Source organism: Rattus norvegicus, chromosome 4, assembly GCF_036323735.1.
Source record: "Rattus norvegicus strain BN/NHsdMcwi chromosome 4, GRCr8, whole genome shotgun sequence".
Taxonomy (NCBI): Eukaryota; Metazoa; Chordata; class Mammalia; order Rodentia; family Muridae; genus Rattus; species Rattus norvegicus.
The window spans coordinates 111,654,159-111,676,002 of record NC_086022.1 but is presented as its reverse complement, the minus strand read 5'-3'; the positions used below and the strand labels follow the sequence as shown (position 1 = coordinate 111,676,002).

Below are 21,844 nucleotides of genomic sequence, written 5' to 3'. Positions count from 1 at the left end.
AGTTCCATGCGCTGACCTCCCTCACTGTTGGACTATGCCCTGGAAGCCTACATGAGTGAAATCCCTTCCTTCCCTACATTTTGCTGGTCATGGAGATTACCACAGCAACAGAAAGCAACCTAGAATAGTGGGACTATTAATCAAATCTCGGATGTCAGTCACCTGAACTTGTTGCCTAGGAAATGGTTCTGGCTCCAAGAAAATGGAGTGATATAAATGTTGTTACATCAAATACATTAAATGGCTTTCATATTGGTGTTAAAAGCTCGATTTTACAAGTTAATGTTAAATAATAACTTTTTTGTCCATCAGCTCTGTCTGTGCATTAATAAGCTAGACTTGCAATGTCCACTATGGTACTGGCCTTTGAGAAGTGCCAGCATTGCTGTGACATCCAATTTAGCTAGCCACAGATCTCTCAGCTCACTATGTTCTCAGTATCCTCACCACCCACCCACCTCTGTGTGTTTTCTTGCAGGTGAGACTATGCGGATCGCCTCCTCAGAGTTTGCTGACGACCCTTGCTCTTCGGTCAAGCGTGGCACAATGGTGCGGGCAGCACGGGCTCTGCTATCGGCTGTGACACGCTTGCTCATTCTGGCTGACATGGCAGATGTCATGAGACTTTTATCGCATCTGAAAATTGTACGTATGTAGACTTCATGAAGGCCTCTGGATGGGGATTAGGGGACAACTAGGAAGGATTAGATACATTCCACTTCTTATAGATAACCTGGTTACCCTCGTTTCCCAGGGTTATGTTCCAATAACTAATTTGTAGCCCACAGTGTATTCAAAAGCTAAGCTTTATCTGAGTCATCTCCCCACCTCCAAACAGAGCTTGGAGTACATGGCTTGACATACTTAGAAGGTAGGAACCTATCATATGCTAGTGTATTTATGCATATGTTAATATATAATTTTTGAACATTCTGTAGCCTAGCAATAAAACAGTGCCCAGTTCATATAGGACTACTATCACTTCTTGCATCAAGCACCTATATTGATCCTGTGGGTTTCTGTGCCTTCACCAATCCATGAAAGCCACTATTCATACCTTGCCTGTTGTACATGCTCCCTAGTAATTCTTTTGTTTTCCAGTGGGAGTTGACCCTTGTCATGGTCACACATTCTCCCCAGATCAGAGAGTAAGTTAACTTCCCTGATCTGTAACCAAAAGGCTTCCAAATGGTTTACTGTTTGCTAAATAGAATTGTTGTTGAGGTTGGGGATTTAGCTCAGTGGTAGAGCACTTGCCTAGCAAGCGCAAGGTCCTGGGTTCAGTCCCCAGCTCCGGAAAAAAAAAAAAAAGAATTGTTGTTGAACTCGTGCAACAAACACAAGAGGGAGAAATGTCTCTCCCCAGAGACTGCTGAGTTCAACTAGCACAAACTCTGGGCTTTTCTGTCTTAAGATGAAAAGGCATGAAGGACAGGGTTTTCCTGGGAAGTGTATGATGGATGGGTGGGTCTCATCCTTGGACAATGCTAGCTCATCCTGGCCTGAGCTTGATGCTCTTCTACTTTTTCTCCAGTCAAATGGACATGTGCTGGGAGAGGGAGTGATACGGGTGACGAGTAGTGAATGCTCAGTCACCTCAGCTCTTTTATATTTGTTCAGGTGGAGGGATCAGGACACCATGTAAGGCCTAAGTGTTACCTGTTATAGTATTTACCAGACGAGATGCTGGCATAAAGCCCAAGATTCTTTGTTTATGGGCAAACTCCTAGAAACTTTTGCTCCCTTTCAAATTCTGGTTTCCTCCTTGAACTCTGTGACCTTAACCCTAAAACAGGATACCACATTTCATGGTTTCCAGCAGGTCCCTGGGAAGGCAAAAGACAGAAAACAGACTGTGCTTGGGATTCTTATTATTAAAATGTTCTCCAGTAAGTCCTCCAATGCTAAAGAAGGCTGTTGCAAACTGCACGAGGTCCACAGTTCAAGAAAGAACTTTACCTTTCCCAAAAAAGAATTTGGGGAACAAAGCAATGTTAAGAGAAACTGTTTGGCCACTGGATTCAAACTAACATGGTTTAGACCAAGGGTGTGGTTTCAGCTTGCTAGCTTTTTGGCAGGAATGATGCCTTCTCATGCATGGGGATGTCCCTGGAGCCTGCGTAGACTGCAATGCTGGCTGGCTCTATCCAACCTCCTTCTGCTTAATGCATACTTTGTAATAGTAATAATGTCTACTCAACTATACTGGAGAAAAAGTTTTATGATCATTACTTTACACACTACTCAGACATTAAAGGCAACATTTTATGGAAAGTATTTTTTTCTGCAGGAAGTCCTTGTGAACAGTGGGTCAGTGGGACTGACCCTAAACAACTGTGCATTAAATATGTGAGTTAAATATTCTCTCTGAACAGTCCACATAGTGAACATGCTCTTTATATATTTTTTTAAATTTGATTACTTTTGAGAATTTTTTATGGGTACTGTATTTACAGCATATCATCCCTCCCTCTATACATTCCAACTCCTCCTGACACAGTTTTTCAAATTTAATGCCTCTTCTTTTTAATTATTATTATTACATATACGTGTGTATATGATAGAAAGTGTGTATAGATAGAAAGACAGAGACAGAGACAGGCAGGCAGACAGACAGACAGACAGACAGCCTACTGAGTTTATTTCGTGCTGTGTACATGCAGGTGTATTTAGGGCTGATCATTTGGGATTGGCTATTGTATCATTGTGCTAGTCCTTGGAGAAGACCGATTTGCCCCAACAGCCCCACTTGCCTAAATGTCTTCATCAAAGAACAGGCTCTTTTGAATTCTCCTCCATACTTAGGGGTTGTCATTGTCAGATGCAGGCTTTGTGGAGGCCACCGTAGTTTTGAGATTTCAAGGGTACCACTTTTCTGTTCTACCCTATCTCAAAATAAACATCCTTACCTGGTTCTCTGGCTCTCATAATTTTTCCTCTCCGGGAATATCAGGCAGGAATCCTGTCTCTGGTTTTCTGGCTTTTTCTTTATGCTCCCTGAGGTTTAGGTGTACAGCTTGCAAGTGTATCAATTGGTATCAATTTTCTGCATTTGGCCCAGTTTTCCATCTCTATAATACTCTCTATATGCTGAAAAATAACTTTATTTTTATAGTGTTTGCTCTCTAATACCACACAAACCTGCCATGGGGCAAACATCTTAGGAGTGGAAACACGAGGATAAGCAGTTCGAGGTCACCCTCAGATATATTAAAACCTTGTGGTCAGCCTGGGATGTATAAGACTTTATCTCTAAATAGTTAAATAAATACAATTAAGTAAATAAGTCCAAGCTTCCACAGTCTACAATACTAGATACTGTCTGTGTTCAGGTCTCTCTATTCCCCTATCCCCTCCCCCGTCTCTCCTTCCCTCCCTCCCCACCCCCTACCTGCCCCTCTCTGTCCTGCTATTTTGGCCAGGGCTGTTGAGTAATACTTCTATAGCCCCTTGTTATATCAATTGTGCTCTGTCCTCACACAGTAGATTGAGGGAGGTTAAAGAAAAGGATTTAGCACAAATTCATGCAAAGGTCAACCCAGCAACATTAAGTAGGCCTGTCAAACTGTCGCTAGTAAAATTAAAAATGATTGTAGACTAGATAATGCATTTGTTCTCAGACTACAGCAACAGAAAAGGTGGAATGTTGCCATCTTGTGGACATGCTCAGAACTGCACTTTCTGGAGCTACCACTGACTTGGAGTGAGGACTGTCCCATCTTGAGTTCCTATCAGTCCTGATGTCATTGCTTAGAACCATCTTCTGAAGACAAAGCCCCTGCTAAAACTGGCATATAGAAAAAAGTCACTATAAATTAACTTGGTGTGTTTGTTTTTTGACTTGAGTAATTTATTAGTGAAAAGCACAGCCTCTGGAAATATTACATACACCATTTATTTTATAAATTTAGGATTAAAAGCATGAGAAACCATTGTCTAATGGCTGTTGAGGGAGAACAAGTCAGCTTTCGTCAGACACAGACCCTAGTAGATTGCCCATGTTCCAGTGCATGGCTCTGGAACCATGCACAATCAGGTGGCACTAGTTAGACTACATGCTTTAAAACCAGAGGCCGTGTGAATGGGAGAAAGACGGGGCAAGGGAGGTCTGGTAGGGTGCCAATGGAGGAGTGACAAGTGGAAATGATGAAAATATTTCTAAATATATATGACATTCTGAAAGACTCAATAAAATTATATTTAAAAAGAAAAATACATGCAGAAGATTAAGTAGCCAAAACCCCAGAATGGTACCGGGGGTGGGGGGATGGTGGAGGCATAGGCCCCCTGCCCCACTCAGGAGATTTTGCAGTGGAATGCTGCCAAGGGAGCGAGCATCAGTTTTCCTCAGGGATGCAACCATCTAGTCCAATCGATTTTCCTATGTCCATGCACATACATGACGTGGACTCTGCCTTTTAGCAAAGGGACCAGGAAATCAGAAAGAAAAATAGAATAGTTGAGGGGGAGAGGAAAGAGATTGGAGAATAGCAAAGTGTTGGCAGATTTGATAAAATGCACTGTAAGCTTGTACAAAACTCTCAAGCAATAGAAAATGAAAAAACAAAACAGAACAAAACAACAATACACACACACACACACACACACACACACACACACACTCACATACAGACACCAGCATTTACATGTGTTAATCTAGAAGGTTAGAAACTATCAATCTGGTTCTTTTTCACTTTTCCAGGAAAAAAATCTCTTTAGCATATGGTAGTACAAAAGTTTCTTGCTTTGTTGTTGTCATTGTGGACAATGATGATGATGATGATGATGATGATGGTGGTGGTGGTGGTGGTGGTGATGGTGGTGGTGGTGGTGGTGATGGTGGTTGTGGTGGTGATGATGATGGTGGTGGTGGTGATGATGATGATGATGATGATGATGATGATGTGACCAAATGACTGGCAAGCAGCCACTTAAGGAGGAAGGAGTTATTTTGGCTCACAGTGTGAGGGGATATAGTCCATCATGGAGGGGAAGGTATGGCCACAGTTGACTGCATAGTAAAAAGTGTGTGCAGCTGTCATAGGATCTCTTGGCCTCATATCTTAGAATAGGAAATACAAGGATCATAAGAACTGGAGACAGGCTATAAAACCTCATGCCCACTCCCTGGTGACCACTTCTTCCAATAAAGTCCTACCTTCTAAGGCTTCCATCGCCTTCCAAAGCACCATTGTTTCCTGGGAAGCAAATGCTTTTTACTGGAGCCTGTAGGACAGTTCCCACTGGAGCCACAACTGGGCTTTCTCATCAGAGTTAAGAAGTGATTCCATTCCTCTGTTGGCTCAGAACTATGGAACACCAGCAACTCCCTGCAATGTTACCTGCTAATGGCTATTTTACCTCAAGCATTACCATTTACTTTTAGGCCATGTGCCAAATGCGTTGCTGTTCATCCTTTCCAGATATGGTTTCCTTTCCTGCCATAGTAACTTATGAGAGCAGAGAGGAAATTAGCCTCTCATCAGAAGTTCTTGTTTATGTTTCTCTGTCAGTAGTTCACTAAGTATATGAAATATAGTCAATTTATTTACCCAACATCTTCTGTTTTGTACCCCAATGTGTTATTACAAATTTGAGTGATTTTTGAGCTAATGCCAGACAAGCCTCTAAAAAGTAGTAAAGTCATAGAGGCTGTGAGAGATTGGGCGATATATAGATATAATTTGTATATATATATTTATACTGCATATATAATATATTCAATATATGTAAAGTATACACACATATATAGAGATAGATATGTAGATATATAGATACATATAGATAGATAGATAGATAGATAGATAGATAGATAGATAGATAGATAGATAGATAGATGGAGAGAGGGAGGGAGGGAGGGAGGGAGAGAGAGAGAGAGAGAGAGAGAGAGAGAGAGAGAGAGAGAGGTGTAGATATAGAGTCCTTTGGCTTTAAATACAGGCATTTTCATTGTCCATAATAAGTCCTCTATTCTCGCATGCAAATGCCTGCATGCGCTTTTTTAGAGCATCCTTCTCCTCCTATGTTATATTAAAGATTTCACGGGGCTGCAGAAAGGTTTTGCTGCTGTTACTACTCCCACTGCTGCTGCTGTTACTGCTGCCCCAGATTCAGGAGGGCAGTTGTAATCAGTGGGTGACATAGTTCCAACGCTCAGTTAGCACCCACATGAGGAATGGCTGTGCCCATCAAGCTAATCACTCGTTCATCAGACACTATTGAGAATACTCGCTGATAATAATCTCTTCTGATGCTGAAGTTGCTGGGGAACTCATTTCTTAGCCAGACACCTGGTATATCATGGAGTCAATTGACACTGTCAGTGTGCTATGTTGACATGCGGCATTTGGGGATTTTAAAGGAAATCTCACATTTTAATCACTGATGGGGAAGAAGGGCAGTGATTTCCCTGAGACTCTGATTTAATGTAATCAGGTTACATTGTGAAGTTGTTTGCATGAGTGATCGCCTTATACATCAACTCATCTAGGCAAATGAGCTCCAGAAAAACAAATGCTTTCTCTAGCCCCACTCTCCTGTCTCAAAAATTAAGTTCTTAGCTCTCAAATAATTTCTTTCTCAAACGTAAAGTAATAAACTATCAAATAGTAAACATCTGTTCAGCTTCTTAAGGTAGTCATAATTTCTTAGTGACTACTGGGGTCCAGATGGACTTCAGATGTCCCATTGTTTGGGAGCACTGATGATACATGGAAGGTTGGCTAATATTAATTGTCAACTTGACACACGTGCAAAGAGGCAACCTTGGGTGAAGAATTGGCTCCATCAGATTGAGCTATAGCCCTGTCTCTGGGCATGTATGTGATTGGTAATTAATGCTGGAAGGCCTGACCCACCAAGGGTAGAACAAACCTGAGGCAGGTGGACATGGACTGTGTGAGAAAGCCAGTGGGCCTGGAAGGATCCCTGCAGCATAGCTCTGTAATCTCCGTTTTACAATTCTTATCTTAAGTTCCTCCCTCAGCTTCCCTTGAGGATGAGCTGTAATTTGCAAGATGAAATTAATCTTTTCCTCCCTGACTGGTTTTTGGAGAATGCTTTATCACCACAATAAAAAGCAAACTAGAACACAGTGCAGCCTGGGGTTATCTATGCTGATTACTGTAGCCTACATGATGGACTATTTCTCAGTGATTTTTAGTCTCATGCCTCCATGGCAGATGATGTACCTGAATAGCAACACTTGATCAATATAAAAACAAAGAAGAGACTTTCAAAAATTCTAAGCGATCAACTCTGGGAATAACATCTAAACACACCAATTACTGAGCAGATTTCAATGCCTTCTCGAGAATGTTCCATTTTTCTATCGTCTCTGCGCAGATTACAACCAAGGAACGCCTGGTTGAGCTGCTCCCACTTTGCCCTGTGTAGTAGGAGAGGAATGGATGTCTGTCAGAGCACAGCGGATGAGGGGCCGTTAGTGAGGAGAAGTGGCAGCTGCCACTGAGTATCTTTACTTCTCCATGTTCCTGTATCTCTCTACTCTGATACATTCCTTCCCACCTTACCCCTACAATGGGATCTGTGGCTAAGGGAGGCTCAGCCTTTCCAGAGGAGCCCCAAGAAGCCTGTGTGCTCTCTGCAGCTTCATCTTTACCTCCCGGTCCCCTCGCCTAGAGATATATTTGTATAAGAGAAATCATTCATTAAAATGTGGGTTCAAACCAAAATCAGTTTGATCCTGCTTCCCTAGACTTCTCCATATCTGCAGATTTACACTTTTTCTGGTCAACCCTAGGCAAGTACCTATCCCCAGATACCTGGAGACCAAGAAATATTTGAGAGTAGAGCTTTTTTTTAGGGGGGGTGGAGTTCAGAGGAGCTGATATCCTTTTCCTCGGCATCCAAAAGTTTGTCTCTTCTTAAAATTAAAAACTTATTTTTAAGTAATTTTGAGTTTACAAAAATGCCCTCTGCCCCTATTTTTCTATTCCTCTCCACATTTCTCATCTATCTATCTATCTATCTATCTATCTATCTATCTATCTATCTATCTATCTACCTAGCTACCCACCTACCTACTTACGTATGTACATACCTATTTATTTTTTGTCTATACACCCACCCATCCATGAATCCATGTTTCGGTAAACCTACTCTTTTCATCCCTCTTATCACGAACATTGACAGATAGACTCAGAGATCAGACTTTGTTCCCCATTGCCCCCATTTCTGTGGAATGTTTTGAGCAGGGATTATTCATCAAAAGCCTAATAGGTGAAATTTCAGATCCTTCTAGGATTCAAGCCAAATATGACTCAATCAGCCTGAATATGAACATAAAGTGGAATTTTCCCTCAAAATTACTTCATTGAATTATAAGCTTCATAATTATTATAAATTCTAAAGGGCATATGGATTCTTCAAAGAAAACCAATAAGAAGAAAAATATGTATAACACAATGAAATAAATATTCTAAATTGGGCTGTCTAAGAACTGGTAAGAATCCTGGGGTATAGTATTAGAAAACCATTCCTGGATTTAACACCCTCTGTGATAATTATTCTGTTCTATCCCTGAAACCAAATTTTAATGTTCCAAGTAAAGATTTACGTCTTATATAAGCAGCAGGGACACCCAGGATGCCAAGAGGGTCCACTCCACGGAGCTGATGATGGCAAAGTTTAAATGATTATAAATCTATTAAAAAACGAGAGGCATCGCTGACTCATTATTACATAGAGTTGAGGCACAAGCTTCTCATTAACCTGTGGCAGTCTGTTAAACAGGCCATTCCATGCAATAAAATGTGATTTGTTTTGGATACCTAAGAAAATTCTACACTGCAGCCTCTGTTCACCTGTGCTTCATTCTTTTCCTGGGGTGTTATTAGGGCCTGGGTAGAAGAGAAAAATAGGTGGCTCTGATGAGGTTAATTATCATTTTACATGTTTATAATGAGAAAGGCGATTATGTAGAATTGCCATTGATAAAAATGAAAATCTATTTTATATATGTTTTACTATCCAGATTGAAGAACCTGCTGGTATGCATTCATTATTGTGGAAAATTTGTTCCCTCCCTGCCAGCTTTCCCTTACTGAATGAGGTGCCTGTCTGTCGGGTGAAGTGAAAAACTCCATCACACCTGTGGGATAACAGGCTTCTGATATTCGTTATCACTGGCTTATGTGCTGTATGTTGTCCCCTCACCCAGTGAAACTTGATCAGTATTGTGTCTCAGTCACTTCTATGAGAGAGCACCGAGCTTAAACAGCACAGGTTCCATTATTCAAAATGGAACATCCCTTCTGGTCATCTTTTTCCTCATTTGTATCTCAATATTATCAAACCACAGCCTGTTGTACACACTGTGACTTGACGATAACACATCCCTACAGCCAGCCAGCATTCTGTTCTAGGTTTCCTCAATTTCCCATCCATCTTTCAGAATCCTGAGCCTCTCTCAGGAGCCTTCATTTGCCCCAACTTCTATACCTGGTTCTTACTACATTTTTTTTAACAATTATTTTTTACTTAGTATACAAGATTATGTGTTTCATTGTGACTCACCCATATGATGGATCACTAACCTTCATTCTCATCTTGCAACTACCCTGCCAGATTGGCCTCCTATGTTTCCTAACATGCATGCATGCATTCATCATCATCATCATCATATATATATATATATATATATATATATATATATATATATCATTAAGTTTCATGTTCCCTCTTCCCTTGCCCATGCTCCTTTTGACATTTTCTTTCTACCATTGTCATATATGTGTGTGTGTGTGTGTGTGTGTGTGTGTGTGTGTGTGTGTGTGTGGGTGTGTGTGGGTGTGTGTGTGTGTAATGTGTGTGCATAAATGTGTATATATATGACTAGTAGGCCCCTGAATAATCTGGAAAATATGGGTCTTTATTTCTTTATTGTCTTATGTCTGGGTTGTTCCCTGGGTATATGACCAATGAACTCTAAGACACCTACAGAGATCTATACCCACGCTTACAGGGGAACCAGTCCCGATGTCAATCAACAGATGAGGGCATAAAGAAAATGCAAGTACATGCACAAAATAGAATTTTACTCATGTGCAGAGATGAATGAAATTACATTTGCAAGGAAATATGTGGAGCTGCATATTTTATGTTCATATAAAATAAAGCAGACATCCTTCATATTTAAAACTGTTTGAGTTGGTAAAAAGTACTTTTCTGTGGCTTATTCACTTACAGATGTGTTCTTATTTAGCTGTTTCCGTTGATTTGTACAAATATACCACAAGACAATGATTTTGTAGATGATCTAGTATAGTATTTCTTTTGTTTTTAAATAGTTATTGATAATTTTGTCAATATATATAAAGTATATATAATATATTTTATCATGTACACCTTTTCCATCATCTCTTGTCTCCCTCACAATGAACACTCCTTCCTAACTAACCCCAGTTCTACTGTCATGATGTCATTCTTTTTTTTTTTCCTGTGAATTTTTTTTTTATTAACTTGAGTATTTCTTATATACATTTCGAGTGTTATTCCCTTTCCCGGTTTCCGGGCAAACATCCCCCTCCCCCCTCCCCTTCATTATGGGTGTTCCCCTCCCAACCCTCCCCCCATTGCCGCCCTCCCCCCATAGACTAGTTCACTGGGGGTTCAGTCTCAGCAGGACCCAGGGCTCCCCTTCCACTGGTGCTCTTACTAGGATATTCATTGCTACCTATGGGGTCAGAGTCCAGGGTCAGTCCATGTATAGTCTTTAGGTAGTGGCTTAGTCCCTGGAAGCTCTGGTTGCTTGGCATTGTTGTACTTTTGGGGTCTCGAGCCCCTTCAAGCTCTTCCAGTTCTTTCTCTGATTCCTTCAATAGGGGACCTATTCTCAGTTCAGTGGTTTGCTGCTGGCATTCGCCTCTGTATTTGCTGTATTCTGGCTGTGTCTCTCAGGAGCGATCTACATCCGGCTCCTGTCGGTCTGCACTTCTTTGCTTCATCCATCTTGTCTAATTGGGTGGCTGTATATGTATGGGCCACATGTGGGACAGGCTCTGAATGGGTGTTCCTTCAGTCTCTGTTTTAATCTTTGCCTCTCCCTTCCATGCCAAGGGTATTCTTTTTCCTCATTTAAAGAAGGAGTGAAGCATTCACATTTTGATCATCCGTCTTGAGTTTCGTTTGTTCTAGGGATCTAGGGTAATTCAAGCATTTGGGCTAATAGCCACTTATCAATGAGTGCATACCATGTATGTCTTTCTGTGATTGGGTTAGCTCACTCAGGATGATGTTTTCCAGTTCCAACCATTTGCCTACGAATTTCATAAACTCGTTGTTTTTGATAGCTGAGTAATATTCCATTGTGTAGATGTACCACATTTTCTGTATCCATTCCTCTGTTGAAGGGCATCTGGGTTCTTTCCATTTTCTGGCTATTATAAATAAGGCTGCGATGAACATAGTGGAGCACGTGTCTCTTTTATATGTTGAGGCATCTTTTGGGTATATACCCAAGAGAGGTATAGCTGGATCCTCAGGCAGTTCAATGTCCAATTTTCTGAGGAACCTCCAGACTGATTTCCAGAATGGTTTTACCAGTCTGCAATCCCACCAACAATGGAGGAGTGTTCCTCTTTCTCCACATCCTCGCCAGCATCTGCTGTCACCTGAGTTTTTGATCTTAGCCAATCGCACTGGTGTGAGGTGAAATCTCAGGGTTGTTTTGATTTGCATTTCCCTTATGACTAAAGATGTTGAACATTTCTTTAGGTGTTTCTCAGCCATTCGGCATTCCTCAGCTGTGAATTCTTTGTTTAGCTCTGAACCCCATTTTTTAATAGGGTTATTTGTTTCCCTGCGATCTAACTTCTTGAGTTCTTTGTATATTTTGGATATAAGGCCTCTATCTGTTGTAGGATTGGTAAAGATCTTTTCCCAATCTGTTGGTTGCCGTTTCGTCCTAACCACAGTGTCCTTTGCCTTACAGAAGCTTTGCAGTTTTATGAGATCCCATTTGTCGATTCTTGATCTTAGAGCATAAGCCATTGGTGTTTTGTTCAGGAAATTTTTTCCAGTGCCCATGTGTTCCAGATGCTTCCCTAGTTTTTCTTCTATGTTTGAGTGTGTCTGGTTTGATGTGGAGGTCCTTGATCCACTTGGACTTAAGCTTTGTACAGGGTGATAGGCATGGATCGATCTGCATTCTTCTACATGTTGCCCTCCAGTTGAACCAGCACCATTTGCTGAAAATGCTATCTTTTTTCCATTGGATGGTTTTGGCTCCTTTGTCAAAAATCAAGTGACCATAGGTATGTGGGTTCATTTCTGGGTCTTCAATTCTATTCCATTGGTCTATCTGTCTGTCTCTGTACCAATACCATGCAGTTTTTATCACTATTGCTCTGTAATACTGCTTGAGTTCAGGGGTAGTGATTCCCCCTGAAGTCCTTTTATTGTTGAGGATAGCTTTAGCTATCCTGGGTTTTTTGTTATTCCAGATGAATTTGCAAATTGTTCTGTCTAACTCTTTGAAGAATTGGATTGGTATTTTGATGGGGATTGCATTGAATCTGTAGATTGCTTTTGGTAAAATGGCCATTTTTACTATATTAATCCTGCCAATCCATGAGCATGGGAGATCTTTCCATCTTCTGAGGTCTTCTTCAATTTCTTTCCTCAGTGTCTTGAAGTTCTTATTGTACAGATCTTTTACTTGCTTGGTTAAAGTCACACCGAGGTACTTTATATTATTTGGGTCTATTATGAAGGGTGTCGTTTCCCTAATTTCTTTCTCGGCTTGTTTCTCTTTTGTATAGAGGAAGGCAACTGATTTATTTGAGTTAATTTTATACCCAGCCACTTTGCTGAAGTTGTTTATCAGCTTTAGTAGTTCTCTGGTGGAACTTTTGGGATCACTTAAATATACTATCATGTCATCTGCAAATAGTGATATTTTGACCTCTTCTTTTCCGATCTGTATCCCTTTGATCTCCTTTTGTTGTCTGATTGCTCTGGCTAGAACTTCAAGAACTATATTGAATAAGTAGAGAGAGAGAGGGCAGCCTTGTCTAGTCCCTGATTTTAGTGCGATTGCTTCAAGTTTCTCTCCATTTAGTTTAATGTTAGCAACTGGTTTGCTGTATATGGCTTTTACTATGTTTAGGTATGGGCCTTGAATTCCTATTCTTTCCAGGACTTTTATCATGAAGGGGTGTTGAATTTTGTCAAATGCTTTCTCAGCATCTAATGAAATGATCATGTGGTTCTGTTCTTTCAGTTTGTTTATATAATGGATCACGTTGATGGTTTTCCGAATATTAAACCATCCCTGCATGCCTGGGATGAAGCCTACTTGATCATGGTGGATGATTGTTTTGATGTGCTCTTGAATTCGGTTTGCCAGAATTTTATTGAGTATTTTTGCGTCGATATTCATAAGGGAAATTGGTCTGAATTTCTCTTTCTTTGTTGTGTCTTTGTGTGGTTTAGGTATAAGAGTAATCGTGGCTTCGTAGAAGGAATTCGGTAGGGCTCCATCTGTTTCAATTTTGTGGAATAGTTTGGATAATATTGGTATGAGGTCTTCTATGAAGGTTTGATAGAATTCTGCACTAAACCCGTCTGGACCTGGGCTCTTTTTGGTTGGGAGACCTTTAATGACTGCTTCTATTTCCTTAGGAGTTATGGGGTTGTTTAACTGGTTTATCTGTTCCTGATTTAACTTCGATACCTGGTATCTGTCTAGGAAATTGTCCATTTCCTGAAGATTTTCAAATTTTGTTGAATATAGGTTTTTATAGTAAGATCTGATGATTTTTTGAATTTCCCCCGAATCTGTAGTTATGTCTCCCTTTTCATTTCTGATTTTGTTAATTTGGACACACTCTCTGTGTCCTCTCATTAGTCTGGCTAAGGGTTTATCTATCTTGTTGATTTTCTCAAAGAACCAACTTTTGGTTCTGTTGATTCTTTCTATGGTCCTTTTTGTTTCTACTTGGTTGATTTCAGCTCTGAGTTTGATTATTTCCTGCCTTCTACTCCTCCTGGGTGTATTTGCTTCTTTTTGTTCTAGAGCTTTTAGGTGTGCTGTCAAGCTGCTGACATATGCTCTTTCCTGTTTCTTTCTGCAGGCACTCAGCGCTATGAGTTTTCCTCTTAGCACAGCTTTCATTGTGTCCCATAAGTTTGAGTATGTTGTATCTTCATTTTCATTAAATTCTAAAAAGTTTTTAATTTCTTTCTTTATTTCTTCCTTGACCAGGTTATCATTGAGTAGAGCATTGTTCAATTTCCACGTATATGTGGGCATTCTTCCCTTATTGTTATTGAAGACCAGTTTTAGGCCGTGGTGGTCCGATAGCACGCATGGGATTATTTCTATCTTTCTGTACCTGTTGAGGCCCGTTTTTTGACCAATTATGTGGTCAATTTTGGAGAAAGTACCATGAGGAGCTGAGAAGAAGGTATATCCTTTTGCTTTAGGATAGAATGTTCTATAAATATCCGTTAAGTCCATTTGGCTCATGACTTCTCTTAGTCTGTCGTCATCATTGTTTAATTTCTGTTTCCATGATCTGTCCATTGATGAGAGTGGGGTGTTGAAATCTCCCACTATTATTGTGTGAGGTGCAATGTGTGCTTTGATCTTTAGTAAGGTTTCTTTTACGTATGTAGGTGCCCTTGTATTTGGGGCATAGATATTTAGGATTGAGAGTTCATCTTGGTGGATTTTTCCTTTGATGAATATGAAGTGTCCTTCCTTATCTTTTTTGATGACTTTTAATTGAAAATTGATTTTATTTGATATTAGAATGGCTACTCCAGCTTGCTTCTTCTGACCATTTGCTTGGAAAGTTGTTTTCCAGCCTTTCACTCTGAGGTAATGTCTGTCTTTGTCTCTGAGGTGTGTTTCCTGTAGGCAGCAGAATGCAGGGTCCTCGTTGCGTATCCAGTTTGTTAATCTATGTCTTTTTATTGGGGAGTTGAGGCCATTGATATTGAGAGATATTAAGAAATAGTGATTATTGCTTCCCGTTATATTCATATTTGGATGTGAGGTTATGTTTGTGTGCTTTCATTCTCTTTGTTTTGTTGCCAAGACGATTAGTTTCTTGCTTCTTCTAGGGTATAGCTTGCCTCCTTATGTTGGGTTTTACCATTTATTATCCTTTGTAGTGCTGGATTTGTAGAAAGATATTGTGTAAATTTGGTTTTGTCATGGAATATCTTGGTTTCTCCATCAATGTTAATTGAGAGTTTTGCTGGATACAGTAACCTGGGCTGGCATTTGTGTTCTCTTAGGGTCTGTATGACATCAGTCCAGGATCTTCTGGCCTTCATAGTTTCTGGCGAGAAGTCTGGTGTGATTCTGATAGGTCTCCCTTTATATGTTACTTGACCTTTTTCCCTTACTGCTTTTAACATTCTTTCTTTATTTTGTGCGTTTGGTGTTTTGACAATTATGTGACGGGAGGTGTTTCTTTTCTGGTCCAATCTATTTGGAGTTCTGTAGGCTTCTTGTATGTCTATGGGTATCTCTTTTTTTAGGTTAGGGAAGTTTTCTTCTATGATTTTGTTGAAGATATTTACTGGTCCTTTGAGCTGGGAGTCTTCACTCTCTTCTATACCTATTATCCTTAGGTTTGATCTTCTCATTGAGTCCTGGATTTCCTGTATGTTTTGGACCAGTAGCTTTTTCCGCTTTACATTATCTTTGACAGTTGAGTCAATGATTTCTATGGAATCTTCTGCTCCTGAGATTCTCTCTTCCATCTCTTGTATTCTGTTGGTGAAGCTTGTATCTACAGCTCCTTGTCTCTTCTTTTGGTTTTCTATATCCAGGGTTGTTTCCATGTGTTCTTTCTTGATTGCTTCTATTTCCATTTTTAATTCCTTCAACTATTTGATTGTGTTTTCCTGGAATTCTTTCAGGGATTTTTGCGATTCCTCTCTGTAGGCTTCTACTTGTTTATTAATGTTTTCCTGTGTTTCCCTAAGTGTGTTCATGTCTTTCTTGAAGTCCTCCAGCATCATGATCAAATATGATTTTGAAACTAGATCTTGCTTTTCTGGTGTGTTTGGATATTCCATGTTTGTTTTGGTGGGAGAATTGGGCTCCGATGATGGCATGTAGTCTTGGTTTCTGTTGCTTGGGTTCCTGCGCTTGCCTCTCGCCATCAGATTATCTCTAGTGTTACTTTGTTCTGCTATTTCTGACAGTGGCTAGACTGTCCTATAAGCCTGTGTGTCAGGAGTGCTGTAGACCTGTTTTCCTCTCTTTCAGTCAGTTATGGGGACAGAGTGTTCTGCTTTCGGGCGTGTAGTTTTTCCTCTCTACAGGTCTTCAGCTGTTCCTGTGGGCCTGTGTCTTGAGTTCACCAGGCAGCTTTCTTGCAGCAGAAAATTTGGTCTTACCTGTGGTCTTGAGGCTCAGGTTCGCTCGTGGGGTGCTGCCCAGGGGCTCTCTGCAGCGGCAGCAACCAGGAAGACCTGTGCCGCCCCTTCCGGGAGCTTCAGTGCACCAGGGTTCCAGATGGTCTTTGGCTTTTTCCTCTGGCGTCCGAGATGTGTGTGCAGGGAGCAGTCTCTTCTGGTTTCCCAGGCTTGTCTGCCTCTCTGAAGGTTCAGCTCTCCCTCCCATGGGATTTGGGTGCAGAGAACTGTTTATCCAGTCTGTTTCTTTCAGGTTCCGGTGGTGTCTCAGGCAGGTGTCCTGCCGCTCCTGGGCCCTCCCCCACGGGAGCCCAGAGGCCTTATACAGTTTCCTCTTGGGCCAGGGATGTGGGCAGGGGTGAGCAGTGTTGGTGGTCTCCTCCGCTCTGCAGCCTCAGGAGTGCCCACCTGACCAGGCGGTTGGGTCTCTCTCTCACCGGGTCTGGGAGCAGGGAGCTGCTGCGGGCCGGGATCCGCGGGTGTGGTCCATGATGTCATTCTTAATGAATATGTCTGACTCACTGAGTTTCAGTTTGTTTGCATAGATATATTGAGGGGTCAATATTCGTCTGAGACTGCAGTTTACCAGTGCATATGCAAATGATGAAAACCTTTCTCCTTCTCCAGCAGCCTTTGGCTGCCTGTCAGGAAGAGAACAGGCCTCTTGAGTCCCTTCTTTCTCTCATGGAGAAAGATAAGCAGGCCTGATCTTGGTCAGGAATTGCAGATGCTATGTCATGTTTTAAAGGCAGCAGAGCTCCTTCCAATCTTTGAGGCCTTACATTCTTTCTCTCTTCTCTCCTGCAATGTTCTCTGGACCTTAGGGTTGTAATGTGGTTGTCCTGGTTAAGACCAGCCAACCAATATCCACCTATTCTCAGCACTTCATTTGACTTCACAGGAAATACTTCTCTCCCTCTCCCTCTCCCTCTCCCTCTCCCTCTCCCTCTCCCTCTCCCTCTCCCTCTCCCTGCCTCCCCCCCCCCTCTCTCTCTCTCTCACACACACACACACACACACACACACACACACACACACACACTATTTTTATTGAAATTGATAGTTCACATCCACTGGAACTAAAGAAAAGACCACTGAGGAAGCTGTGGGAACCCAGAGGAACACACATCATTAATTTGGTTTGGTTGCTGTCAATCAGACCTTTCTACTCCCATGCCACTCAACCGGACACCACCTGCAAGTGACAACAGAATTTGAATTCCACTTACTTCCAGATGTGTGCTGTCTCCTGTTTACACGATAATGCCAAAGTCGGTATAACCTCAGCCTGAGTTCTTGATTTAGAGGTCTTGACAAGAGTGGTTGAAAATTATGTCTTTCCATCCAAATTTTTCAACAGCACAGCAGTTTCTGCATCCTGGAAGAGCTGGAAGGATTTGTTTTAAAATTCTATACCTTTCTTCTTGTGTGTGTGTGCTTTGTCCATGACATTTCTACTTCACAGTGAAAGTCTATATTTGTTATCATAGTCATAATTCAATAAAATATAGTTTAGAGTGGCTTTATGTGTGTGCTTTAGGAGTTCAGCCTCTAGTTTGAGTTACATAACATACACTGTAAATATTTATTCATTTTTAAGGTTGTGTAGGTGGATTTACATAAAGGCATGTGAATTCAGGTAACTGTAGCTTCTAGAGGTCCCAGGTCCCCTAAAACAGGAGTTATAGGTGTTTGTGAGATGCCCAGTGTGTGTGTGTGTATGTGTGTGTGTGTGTGTGTGTGTGTGTGTGTGTGTGTGTGTGTGTGTGTAAGAGGCAAAACTTGGGTGCTTTAGAGCAGTATATGCTGTTTACTCCCAACTCATCTACCAGGGCCCTGTTCTGTAAATATTGGAAAAATGTTCATTTGACTATAGGTGACTATTACATATGCTTTCACCTCCTGTTCCAATGGGAATACATACTCGTGCTTTCTTTACAAGTTGCCATTTATAGCTTGTTTAATATTTAAATACAATATTCTAATTAAAAAGCTGTGTATTTTTCTATTTCAGGTCGAGGAGGCCTTGGAAGCTGTCAAAAACGCTACAAATGAACAAGACCTTGCAAACCGCTTTAAAGAGTTTGGAAAAGAGATGGTGAAACTGAACTATGTAGCGGCAAGACGACAACAGGTGGGAAATTTTGAAAATGTTGCTGGAGATGGGCAAATCTAAGTTACTGTGGTTCTGAACAAGTTGTTTCTACTTGCAATTAAATGCTCCAAGAACCTAACATCTAAAAATCTTTCCTGCTTTGGCCCTTGGTGCCTCCACATGGGGACTCAGGTATTGTCTGGTGGCTGCCTATAAATCACAGACCACACTTTTCACTGTTGAGATCAGGCTTCCACTCTCACCGCACTAGCATGAAGAGCTCCAGGTCAAATGAAAAGAAAGCAGCCTGGGCTGTGGTGTTGTACACTCTCTGGTTGCCACTGTTTCCTCCCAAACCAAATCTCTTTTCTGTGTACACCAGAAGATGTTGCCCAGGATGCACCGCACAGGCTGCCATCTTTGATAAAGGAGAGGAAGGAGGCATGGACAGGGTGAGGGGAAGAGGAGTTTAGGGAGGGAAAGAGGAGGGAAGAAAGGACACAGGTGGCAAACAGCTGCAGTGAAGGAGATGGATCACCTAGGATCTCCCCATAACCCCTCTGTTGGGAGGCAGACCCCTCAGTTCTCACTGTCCATGGGTGCCTTTGGAATTGCAGTTCCAAAGAATATGATTTTATTATTACACAAAGCAAAGCCAAAAATCCCCCTGTATGTGGGAGCATGTCCTCAGCAGTACCCACAACTGCTTCCCAGAATTCACACCATACTGTCTTTCCCACGTTGTAGTCCAAACAAGAGTTGATCATCTGCTCTATGCTTGACTGAAGTGATACTGGAACTACAAATGTCCCATAAGAAGCCGACACTTAAACAGGATTTCAGTATGTGTAATTGTCTTTAATTTTACCTGAATAAGTCTTTGTTGTTTGCTGTCTGTTCAGTGTTAGTCCACTGGGTAATTGCTTTTAAGTGTATGTTTTTATGGAGGTCAGGAGTAACTAGATGCCTTTTTCTCAGTGAAACAACTGGATGTAGTACTTGGATATCAAAGGGCTAATGGAGAGTTAGGAGAGCAGGAAGTTAGATAGAAATGCATGTGGTATCTGGTCTTGTTATAGAGTCTAGTCTGTTATTGGGAACATGCTGTTTAAGTCCAGTATCCATGTCTAAGATTTCCATTTTAGCATCATTCTAAATACTTTGCCGAAATAGAAGCAGACCTGAAGATACCAGTGGGAGGTTAGAAGTGGACTGGGTAGAATAGAACAGTAGTCTCCATTATCGAGAAACAATGAAGGTGAATGAAACATATAGGGAGAAAAAGTGTTTTGAAGGACTGTTTGTTTCAAAGGTGAGAAGTAAGAAGTAATTTCTCCACCAGTGAAATGAACCAGTTCAAGCCAAGTTAGAGTGTATAAAAGCAGGTTTGTCATGAAACTGCTTTCAGGGTGGGCAAGTTCACTGGTCTCAAGAAAGTGGCCAGGGAAGTCGCCATGGGGAGGGAGACAGAGAGGAGGGAAAAGATAAAGAGAGAAAGTAGATAGGTAGAAAGAGGGAGAGAAAGAGAAGGAGTGAGAGAGATGAAAATGTCTAGATTTCATAGGGAAGAGTGCCTGGGGGAAGGGCAGCCCAGGCCCTGGAATGTCCTGGGTTGGGAGCAGGGTATGTCAGGTAGTGACTGAGAGATTCTGGGAGAACCTAGAGGCCAGGTCTGCTTTGGTATGTAAAATGTTCACCTAAGCCAGTTGTCCTGCATCTGAAACGCAGTACATGATTGACAGCAGGAGTTTCCGTCCAAGCTCTGGTGTAAGCAAATGAGTAGAAGGCAGTAGTTTGATTGACATGAAGAAGATTGAAAAGGACCCAATTAGGGTTAGAAATCAATTTCTGACCTTTACAGGCACAGATTTGATATGCTGAAGACATCCACACTGAAGCTTCAGGTGAGAGGAAAGTATCAGGCTGGAGAATGAAACAGAACCAGTCAGTGAGGAGCTCTAATAAATACACCTCACTCAGTTTGTCTCAAAAAAACCCACCTTATTCCTAATTACCTGATAATTCAGATTCCTTCTGTAAAACTTAGCAAAAATAATTAAAACCCACAAAAGGTACAGTGCTCACTTCAGCGTGTGGCCTTCCCTCCCTTGTTTTGACATAAGCATTACTGTGAGGGATTACTCTGTGAGTGTTCATTTGTGCACTGCATTGTTTAGTTTCATCTTTCCCCCCTTGGTCTCGATCAAGGTCAGGAATCAAGTATTCTAGGCAAATGCTCAATCAACATTTACCGCACGGTTAGTATATTTAAACAACAACTTAAGGAGCTCCTAACCAATGGATAGTGGGTGCTGATGCCCTCTTTGGGCATGCAGTTGTATATGCAGATAGAGCACTCATATACAGAAAATATATAAATAATTAAACAGTCTAAGAACAACAACAACAAAAAACTTGTCACAGAATGGATATGCAAAGAGGACTGTTGCAATAGTTGCTCAGTGCTTCCAATTGCACATTTCATGAATTCCAGTCTCATGAGAAAAAAAAACATTGTCTTAAATATCTCTGTGACACATTTTTACCCTGATTACTGAAGATATTTTAATTTCTATACATATACATTATAGATGCAAGTGCATGTATATACAACTACATATATTTATATGTATATACATACATACATAATATGCATGTACACTCAGGAATAGACATTATAGCTTGGATATTGAGGAGTGAGTAAGGCTCTGCGAGATGGCAATTCATGGGATTCTGGTAATTCTATAGCTCACACCATTGGGAAAGTTTTTGGATCATTGCTGACCGCAGAGACTACATTGCAATATTGCAATATTTGCCACCCTGAGGGCTCAAATAATCCCTTGTAGAGACCATGTTTGCTGGCATGTATTTAACCATGTTTGAAAAAAATAGAGAGCATAGTTTAGTAAGTTGTTATTTACTGTATACTGGTATTGACTACTCTAGATGCCACAATGTTCTTTTCTCAGAATCATTTTACCCATAAAGAATAAAAGAGCTGTTATTTACTCAAGACCATCCATGTGTCACCTACAAAATGAGCAAATACAAAGAGTCCACCTGTGGATCAAATATTTACTGATGTTTGACAGTTGAGAGACTATTCAGCCAGTCATTCTTAGTTGACAAACCTACTTGGCTCTCAGCTAACAGCCACTCCTTTAGCATTTCCAGAAATGATGAGGTCAATGTCTCAGATGTGCTTATAAAAGCTGAAAGAGAGGCAAATCCCCAAGTGGTTTTCATTTGAGAAAAACAGATCACTGTTGGCCTATTACTTTTCTAGTCTTTAAATTTGATGTTTTATGGAGCTAGTAAAATGGCCTTAGAGTTAAGAGTACTTGCTAC

General features: G+C 41.1%; 1 protein-coding gene across 5 annotated transcripts in view; it reads left to right on the top strand.

Moving 5' to 3' along the window:
- Positions 1–21,844, top strand: part of Ctnna2 (catenin alpha 2) — a 1,149,087-nt gene that overhangs the window by 325,349 nt on the left and 801,894 nt on the right. For all 5 annotated transcript variants that reach the window (NM_001106598.2, NM_001415842.1, NM_001415843.1 and 2 more), the window contains 2 exons: positions 479–645; positions 18,413–18,532. In NM_001106598.2, coding sequence (NP_001100068.1) covers positions 479–645; positions 18,413–18,532 — 287 coding nt within the window. The remainder of the gene's footprint in view (positions 1–478; positions 646–18,412; positions 18,533–21,844) is intronic.